The following is a 9410-nucleotide window of genomic DNA, read 5'->3' as shown; positions in this document are numbered from 1 at the left end:
GTGTGTGTTTTCTGAGAGGATGACAGACAGGGTGTTTGGGTCCTGCTTCCCTCACCCTGACTTCTGGGGCAGGAGAGCGCTGGGGGAGGTCCTGTTCGGCTCACATAATCTCCCAGACCCAGGAACAGACAGCCCAAAGCTCCCTATGGCCTCCTGGCCCAGGGCAGTGCCAGCAGAGGCCTCCTGGTAGGGCCAGGGAAGCAGAGGGTGGCAGCCCCTTCAGCTTGGTTGTGAGTGAGATGCCTGCCCTCCTCCGGGTACCACCCAGCCCCACCGGATCCACTCAAGTCAGACAGACCTGGGGGTGGGGTGGGGTGGGGGCAAGTCCTGTTTCTGCCAGGACGCAGGCTGTGTGACCCTGGGGGAGTTCCTTGACCCCTCTGAGCAGCAGTACCTAGGGTGATGGAAGAAAGGCTCTTAGCAAAGGGCACAGCAGCAGGCTCAGTTTATTCACAAATTTTGTGCACACATCCCAATTCCCCAGGATGACCATTTGCTCTGTCACCTGCGGCAAGTTCTTTTTTGCCTTCCCTGAGCCTCAGTTTTCAGCCGAGGGTAAGATTGGATGCTCCTTGAAAGGTACTTCCTGCCTCAGACACACGCTTCTCATGGCCAGGGCGTGCCTTGCATTCAGGGTCTGTGCACACGCTGTTCCCTCTGCAGGGACTCCCCCTTCCTGTCACTGCCTGTTTAAATCCTGTTGGCTCCTAGTGCCACGCGGGCGCCCTGAGCCAGCGCAGGCTCCGAATGGCATTCCCTCTGTCCACACCCTGATAGAGATTGCTGTGCGCTGGCTCCGAGGCGCTCGCCAGGGAGATGCTAACACCAAGGACCCACGACAGCCGAGCCTGCAGCGCCACCCAGGGGCGCCCGGAGCATCTGCGCCAGTGTGTGGCGGGCTGTGCTCCCTACTGTCCCTGGTAACTTGCTTCGCGGACCCCTGGGAGGCCCCGCCCTCAGCAGCCACTCCTAGGTTTCTCCAGACCTCCTGGGACCCATCACTGGCAGGGGAATCTTTGCTCTTGTCCCACTGGCCCCCATGCTAGATCCCCTGGGAACAGGTCACCCTCAGTCCTGAGCTGAGCTCCCCCTTCTCCATCTGTAGGTCTCCTAGTCTCAGAACAAAGGCTTAGGGCACAGGGGCCAGGTTTGTAAAAGGAAAGAGGCTTTGGTGGAACCTCTGAACCTCTGAGAAACCGTGTTCCTTTTTTATTGTCTGTACAAGAGGCGTGGGCCCGGAGGAAAAACAGCTCCCGAGGGAAACCGTAACCGCAGTGTTGGTTTGTTCCTTCGATCATCAACATTTGCTACGGGTCTCCCAGCCCAGGCAGATGTAGGAAATGATGATGCCCAAGAGCCAGCCCCTGCCTGGCGTGTTGGGAGTAGCTGGAGGGGGTCAACAAACTCTTTTGTGACGGGACAGGCCGTGGGTTTCTCAAGGTTCCTCCCCCCACCACACTATGTCCTCAGGCAATGAGCCACCACGATTACTGGGAGCTTGGCCTATTCCAAGCTCTTGGCTGCTGTCACTCTTTCTCTTGGACACTTGCTCTTGAATGGGACGATTTAGAAGAAAGACCTGAATGCCTTTAAAATCCAAAGCAAAGTGTTTGTGATGGTGGAGGACGATGGGGACGTGATCCTGAAATCTCAGCACGCTGGGGGGCTGCTTGTTCCGTGTATGCACTGGCCACATGAAGCCAGTCTGCTGAGAAAAGGAAAACCAGTCCCAAGGGCAGTGGCGTTTCAGCCTGGGGTAAGCCGTCCCCACGGCGCCCCATTTCCCTCTCAGATGTTGGAACAGGGACTGTTTGAGAGGCAGCTTCTTTGTCCAGAGGGGCACACCTCTCAGGGGAGGGTGCGGCCCGGCTCTCTGAGGAGTCCCGATGGGCCCAAGGCACTGTGTCACACAAGCAATGGCCAGCCGCTCCTGATGGCAGCCCAAGCCCAGCCCCAGTGGCTGCCAGCTCTGCCCTGGTCCAGCTTGGTAAAGGCTTCCTCTCCCCTCTGAGTAGGCATGAGGGCTTCGGAGTGTCCAGCCAGACACCCCGAGGATCCGCCTGTGGTGCCACAGCACCCTCCCCCGCCCCACACACACACAGCTTAGATTTGGGGCGCTGCAGATGTCCCCGCTACCCACAAAGCTGATACACTTTTATCTGCGTAGCTACCCCGCTCTTATCTCCTCCTCAGAGACAACTGCCCTCCACTGCCCCCACTCCTCCAGCCAGCTGCTGGGCCTCCTGGGAGCTGTCTGACATTTGACGTGATGGGGGCAGGGTCTGGGAACCAGCCCTTTCTGTGCAGGAGAGGTGGCCAGAGGCCTGCGGGTTAGGAGCAGGGTCCTGCTGCTGTGTGGCCTGCTGCAGTCCTGTCCTCTCTCTGGGCTCAGCCTCTTTGCCCATGATGGAGGTGTTGGGGTTTGATTGCTCAGGGCCTTGAATATTGGGGCACCATGACTTTGGCAGGGGATAGGGATTAGAAACTGACAATTCTGGGTGTGTTGGCAAGGGGGTCAGCTGAGTACAGGGACAGGAGGGGGCAGTTAAGCAGAGAGCAGATATGAATGTCCTCAGCTTCTTGACCCAGGGAAGTATTCAAGGGCAAGGCGGGGCTGGGTGGGGCTGGGGAAGTCAGAAAAGCTCCAAGTGCCCGGTGAGGCTGGGCCAAGATTTACCTGGTGCCCTCATAGCCCCAGCGTCCATCTGGCCTCCAGTATCCCCAACTCCAAGCCCCCTGGTTGTTACGGGTGATGGACCCATGGATTTCCACCTGGCAGGGTTGGGAGGCCTGGACTGGTCGCCATCCTGGAGGCGGGTCACAGACACAGGGCAGAGGGTGGGAGGCTTGCCTGCCAGGGTCTTGTAACCTTGAAGGCCGCTGCCAGCGGGTCCACCAGGAGGGCAAGGCCTAGGGTAAGTGGGTGTTGAGATAATGGCATCCTTGGGGCCCCTCTAGCCTGCCCCTGTGGACTATGGCCCACAGGGCCAGGGAGGGCAAAGGATTCCCCAGAGCCACTTGGTGAATCTGGGGTGAGTCTGCCACCTCGCTCAGGGCTTCTGTAATGCCAGGCCCTACTCAGGACACCCTGTGGCCACTGGGGAGCCATACGTACCCCAGCCAGTCTGCTGGCTGTCCCTACCTGGCTGGATTTCGGCCAGGCAAAGCGGGGGTCAGGGAAGCAGGCGGGGGCTGAGGTCTACTCAGGAGCCTTCCCCAGTCCTGCTGGGAGCAGCTACAAAGCCAAGGGGAGGCCCCAAGATGTTGACTAGCCAGTGCCTCTTGGCCCTTCCTTGGCACACTTTCCCAGGATCAGCCCTGCCAGGAAAGCCAGCCCAGAGACGATGACGGAGCAGCATGGAGGTCCATGGGAGGCCGACTGTACAAGTGCCCCTGGCATGTTGCTTTAGATTCTTCCCAGCCTCTGGGGTCAGACAGACCTAAGATCCAATCTCTGTGCCTATGAACTGGTGACCCTGGGCTAGGATGATATCAGCCTCCCCACAGCCTGTGAGTTCTGAATGAGCCATTGCATATATGGGCACGGGAGCCACAAAAAGAATCATCAGCCTCCAGAGCCTTCTTCAGCCCCCTTTTTATTTTATTTTATTTATTTATTTATTTGAGACGGAGTCTCACTCTGTCGCTAGGCTGGAGTGAGTGATCTTGGCTCACTGCAACCTCTGCCTCCCAGGTTCAAGCGATTCTCCTGTCTCAGCCTCCTGAGTAGCTGGGACTGCAGGCGCGCACCACCATGCCCAGCTAATTTTTTTTTTTTTGAGACGGAGTCTCGCTGTCGCCCAGGCTGGAGTACAGTGGTGTGATCTCAGCTCTCTGCAGGCTCCACGCCCCCCCAGGGTTCACACCATTCTCTTGCCTCAGCCTCCCACGTAGCTGGGACTACAGGCACCTGCCACCTCACCCGGCTAATTTTTTGTATTTTTAGTAGAGATGGGGTTTCACCGTGTTAGCCAGGGTGGTCTTGATCTCCTGAACTCGTGATCCACCCGCCTCGGCCTCCCAAAGTGCTGCGATTACAGGCGTGAGCCACCGCGCCCAGCCTTCTCCAGTCCCTTCCAAGCAGGCCAGGAATTCTGTTTGGCCTGGCGCTCTGTGGAAGCCAGCTGGCCCAGGGATGGGAGGGCAGATTGCACTTGGGGAGACAGCTGGGGAGGGAGGATGTTAGGAAGGGTCTCTGCAAGCCCCTCCATGCCACCCTACTTGAGTAGGGGTCAGCTGCTGAGAGTTGGCTCTCAGACCTGTGTTAGAATTGGGCTGGGGTCGGCTGCTGAGAGGAAGAAGATGGGCCAATGTTTTTGGGTCATTTCCACCAAGTTCCGGGCCCCAGAATGAATTTCAGAGGCAGCAGGGAGAGGCGGGTGGGATGGCCACAGGGGAGGGAGGGGATACAGAGAGATGCAAGCATGGGGACCCCTCCTGGTGCCCAGGCCCAGCTAGAAGGGCCTCATCTATCACCCAATACCATGGCCTGGCATTGGCGTGCAGGAAACACAGGAAGTGAGAATAAAATTCCTTATTTTATTTCAAAAAATGTAGGGGTGGGGAAGCAACATGATAAACATTACGATCAGCTCCCTATGGGTTCATTCTGCCTCTGCGGGGGTCGGGGGCATACAGTAGCTGGGGGGCATGCCATTGCCACGGCAACCCAGATGCTTAGATGCAGGTCCCTCCTGGCTGCTTAGAGCTGGGGCGACTAGGCGCCCTCCCCAAAAGCCCCCATTCTGAGTTGTTGGTGCCCGCCCCTCCCCTGAATCTAAGAACTGATTAGTGGGTTAGACTGCAACAGCAGCTCAGGATCCTCCCAGGACTTCCCTCCCTCCCCTCTCACTTGCCCATCCCCTCAGCTACCAGCACCTCCAGCCCCCACCTCCTCCTCTTCTCAGCTCCACCCTGGTCCTCATGAGGTACCCCCCTCCCCAGCCCCTCAGGGCAGCCTCCTCCTGAGACTCCCTCCCTCTCTGCCTCCCTGGCCCTCCCTGACAGTCAGGGCCACCTAGGCAAGGCCATGTGGTGAAAGGCAGATTGTCACAAGGCCCAGCCCTGCCGCCCCCTCCTATCAGAATGCATCCTGGAGCAACAGATTAAACACAGTAAGGGCAGGTACAGACAGGAGAGTGCCTGAGGCAGCGCCGTCCACACAGCAGCCCCAAGATGGGGAGGGCTGGGACCAGACCTCCCAGCTCCAGTGCCCTCCTTGCAGCCTGCAGGGCCCACGTCCCCTGGGGCCAAATGGCCAGGGATTGGCTGGCACTGCCCAGCTGATAACAGAGCATTTGGAGAAGGGTCGGATTGCTCCAGAATCTTGGACCTCAGGACACCCTGAGGAAAAGCTGGGGGGTGGGCTGAGCCTCCAGGCCAGCTGGCCCCTCCCTGAACGTGGCCACTGCCTCTGCTGAGTCACAAGAGACGAGGGACTCCCCCTTTGGCCCCAAGGTCACAGGCTCAAGTTGGGGAGGCGGTGGAATGGGGCCCGTGAAAGCCCAGGGTCAGAGCACTCTAGTGATGGGGTGGAGGACTCTTCCAGAGCCCAAGGTTTGGGCTGGCTGTGCCCGCCGGCCTGGGGCCCTGGACATCTTAAGAGAGGCCTCGGGTACTGATCCGAGTTGCAGGAGGGAGACCCGAGCTTTGTAACAAAGCAGGCCTCTCTGCGAAAGCGTGGACCAATGGCGGCCGTCAGGGAGAGCGAAGCCAGGCCAGGAGGGTCAGGGGCCCTGCCCGACTAGGACCTGCCCCTACGAACCCCAAGAGCATCTGAAGAACCAAAGCGGGGGTGAGACCTAGTGACCAGGCTGCAAGGGGAGACTCACAGGCCAGACCCATGGACCGCTGGTCTCCTCCCATCTTTAGGGGCAGAGAGTGGAGGTAGGACAGAGCCACCCCCGGTGGCCACCTCTCTGCTCCTTGGAAGAAGGGGCTGGGAGGCACTGGGAGGGCCATGGCTGATGGCTGACGGCTGAGGGAGGGCAGGTCCCATGAGGGCAGGGTGCTATGGGGGAGACGTGAAGGGAAAAAGGAGAGGAGAAAGGGAGAAAGATCCAACATGGGGTCCGTGAGCAGTGCATACACCAGCCTCTCGGACACCCCTCAGAACAAAAGCCCATCATTCCTCTGGCCATCACCCCACCTGCACCCCTTCCCCATGGTGTCCCGGGGGCTGTGGCTTCATTTGTGAAGGTAGGCATCCAGCCACAGCTTCCCAGACTTCTTCAGGGACCTGCAAAGTTGGGGATGGACCAGGGTCAGGGACCAGGACGGGACTGGCCCCAGGGAGTGCAAGGGCTGAGGAGGCCATCATTAAGGCGGCATGTATGTCCCCTTGGCCCTAACCAGGGCTTACCACTGCCACTGGGCCTGTGGGGCTGTCAGCTCAGAGCCCACCAGGAACCCCACGCAGAAAGGGATGGTCTTCTTGCAGCCCAGGGAGAAAAGCCCAACAGCTCCTAACACAGGCTCAGGACTAAGGCAGGTGCCCTGGTGGGTGACTGTGCCAGGAGGGCCCAGCCCCTCTTGTGATCCCACTGTCTGCACCACGGGTGATCCCAGGGCCCAGCGCCTGTGGACCTCCACCCCTCACCTGATGATGTCCAGCAGGGCCCTGAGTAGCGGCTTCTCCTGGTATTCAATGCCATGCTTGGCACATAGAGACTTCACCAGCGGGGCGATCTTGTGTAAGTTGTGCCGGGGCATGGTGGGGAAGAGGCTGAGGAGCATGTGGGGTGGGCAGAGCGTGAGGACTCCAGAGGGCCATGCTGCTCCCGCTTCCTCCCACCACCCGGGCAGAGGCTGGCTGGGGCCCTCAGAGACCCTGTCCACAGCCAGGACCAGGCTCAAAACGTGGCTCCTCGTGTGTGCCCAGTGGGGTGCCACGTGTGTGGAGGGGAGGGTGCAGCCCTCCGTGAGCAGGTGGGCGTCTGTGCTTTATGGAGCTGGGAAGATATTGGGCGGCCAGATACAAGTGTCATGTTTTTCAAAAAAGAAATTAAATAGCTGGGGAATGCTAGAAAAAGAGGCAGTGAGGTGGGGCACGGTGGCTCACGCCTGTAATCTCAGCATTTTGGGAGGCCGAGGCAGGGAGATCACTTGAGGCCAGAAGTTTGAGATCAGCCTGGGCAACATGGCAAGACCTCTTCTCTACAAAAAATAAAAATAAAAAATTAGGCTGGGCGCAGTGGCTCACACCTGTAATCCCAGCACTTTGGGAGGCCAATGCCGGTGGATCACTTGAGGCTAGGAGTTGGAGACCAGCCTGGCCAACATGGTGAAACCCCGTCTCCACTAAAAATACAAAAATTAGCTGGGCGTGGTGGCACATGCCTGTAATCCCAGCTACGAGGGAGGCTGAGGCCCGAGAATTGCTTGAACCTGGTAGGTGGAGGATGCAGTGAGCCTAGATTGTGCCACTGCACTTCAGTCTGGGCAACAGAGTGAGATTCTGCCTCAAAATAAATAAATAAATAAAAGTAAAAAAAAAAAGAAAAAATTAGTTGGGCATGGTGGCATGCACCTGCAGTCCCAGCTACTCAGGAGGCTGAGGTGGGAGGATGACTTTAGCTCAGGCGTTCGAGGCTGCAGTGAGCCAAGAAAGCACCACTGCACTCCAGCCCAGGAAACAGGGTGAGACTCTGTCTCTACATTTTTTATTTTTTAATAAAAAAAAAAAAAAACAGTGACAAGAGGTGAGGCAAGGACAAGGGGCAGCAGGGCAGTCCCTCGGCCAATGTTCCAGGCAAGCTACGTAGCCCTGCCCTGCTAGCCTCACAGGGTCATGAGGTGCGTGTGCAGGCTCCATAACTACAAAGTCCCAGGCCCACGTGGAGGGAGGTGGTAACCACTATGACCAAGTGGCACAGGACGAGGGGCACAGGATGCCTCTCGGGGAGATGGAATAGGGGAGCCCCTCTCCTGACCTCAGCGGGGCTGGCTGGGAGCCTTGCTCTATATTGGGCAGAGACCTTGTCAGAGAGACAAAGAGGTGGCCCCCACATTCTGCACTCTGCCCAGTGGGATAGCGGCCACTTCCCTCCTGCTGTGGGTCTCCCCACCTCCCCGCAGCCCCGTGCTCACTGGTGCTCAATCTGGAAGTTAAGGTGTCCACTGAACCAGTCGTTGAAGAAGGACTGCTCCACGTTGCAGGTGGCTGTCAGCTGTCAGTGGAGGGGATGAGTGTCAGGGAACAAAGGAAGGCCCAAGGGCCCGGCCTCATTCCCAGGGGGCCCAGCCTTACCCAGGGTCTCCAGGCCACCCGTCCACGTCATACCGTCCTGCCTGATGGCCTCAGCCCACCCAGGTGCCCCACCTGTCCCTCTGGGGGATTCCTGCTGCCCTTTCTTGCTTAGCCCTGAAGCTCCCAGCAGAAGGACACAGGCAGCCCCGGGAGGCCCAGCACAGCCCTGCGTTAGCAGGTGCAGAGCATCTGGGGCCAGGACATGGACATTGGGACCAGGCTCTGGTGACCGGCCCTGACTTCCCTACCTGGCTACTGAACCAGTCACGGTAGGCCTCCTGGTCAATCTCCATGACGATGTGATTCATCTGTGTGACCCACACAAACCAGTGGCTCTCCAGGAACCTGCAAGAGAACACAGCTCAGCGCAGGGGCCTCCGGGGGCCCAGCCACGGTGGGAACAGATCCACTCTCCCAACCAGCCCAGGACAGCCCCTGCCAAGGGGCCAGGATGGGAGGTCCCCAGGCAAAGTGGAGCCATCCGAGCCTCTTCTCATGCCAAAGCCATCATCAGTGCCAATGGAGGGCCCAGGGATGAATCAGCAAAGCCCAGGCACCTGATGAAGTTGAGGAAAAGGAGGGCTCCCAGGATGCCGTAGAAAGGGATGTAGGTGATGAAGAACCGGATGTAGTAGCTGACGGCCCAGGCCAGGTCCTGCGGGGAAAGATGAAGTTAGGTGCAACCTGCCCTCTCCTCTGCCCTGGCACTAAGTGCCTGCCCCAGATGTGCACACACCTCACACTCAGGCCTCTAGAAGCTGGACCGCAGCCCACTGAAACGCAATGGGCAACTACATGCCACCTGCTTGCTCGGGGTTTGCATGGCTGCCTTTGTTTCTAGGGAAATGCTGAGTGTTTTAGCATCAGGAAGTGACTGTGCCCTGTTTTTCGGGAGAGAAACGGACCCTCCTGCTGAGGGGCAGCCATGGGGTAGGGGTGGGGGTCAGCAGCCCTCTCGTGGGGCAGGGGCGATTCTGAAGGTGCGCCCCCAACCCTGGGCCAGGTCCCCAACCATCCCCCAGTCCTGTCCCTGCTCCTCAGCATCTGGGTCTCCTCCTGGCCTCTCCTTCCAGCAGGACAGAGGGCTTGGAGGGGTAGGGAAGGTCAGAGGTACCATCGTCCCTATCTCACAGCTCTCACAGCAGAGGCTGGCCTCCCCAAG

The 9410-nt window shown here is 58.9% G+C and overlaps 1 protein-coding gene across 2 annotated transcripts in view; it reads right to left on the bottom strand.

The window, feature by feature from the left end:
* Positions 1 to 4519: 4519 nt before the first annotated feature.
* Positions 4520 to 9410, bottom strand: part of FADS2 (fatty acid desaturase 2) — a 40063-nt gene continuing 35172 nt past the window's right edge. For both annotated transcript variants that reach the window (XM_055354284.2, XM_055354283.2), the window contains 5 exons: positions 8806 to 8903; positions 8497 to 8593; positions 8089 to 8168; positions 6599 to 6724; positions 4520 to 6238 (listed from right to left, as the gene is read on the bottom strand). In XM_055354284.2, coding sequence (XP_055210259.1) covers positions 6187 to 6238; positions 6599 to 6724; positions 8089 to 8168; positions 8497 to 8593; positions 8806 to 8903 — 453 coding nt within the window. In that variant the 3' untranslated portion in view covers positions 4520 to 6186. The remainder of the gene's footprint in view (positions 6239 to 6598; positions 6725 to 8088; positions 8169 to 8496; positions 8594 to 8805; positions 8904 to 9410) is intronic.

This window comes from Gorilla gorilla, chromosome 9 (genome assembly GCF_029281585.2).
Source record: "Gorilla gorilla gorilla isolate KB3781 chromosome 9, NHGRI_mGorGor1-v2.1_pri, whole genome shotgun sequence".
Classification (NCBI taxonomy): Eukaryota; Metazoa; Chordata; class Mammalia; order Primates; family Hominidae; genus Gorilla; species Gorilla gorilla.
This window is presented reverse-complemented; position numbering and strand designations above follow the sequence as displayed.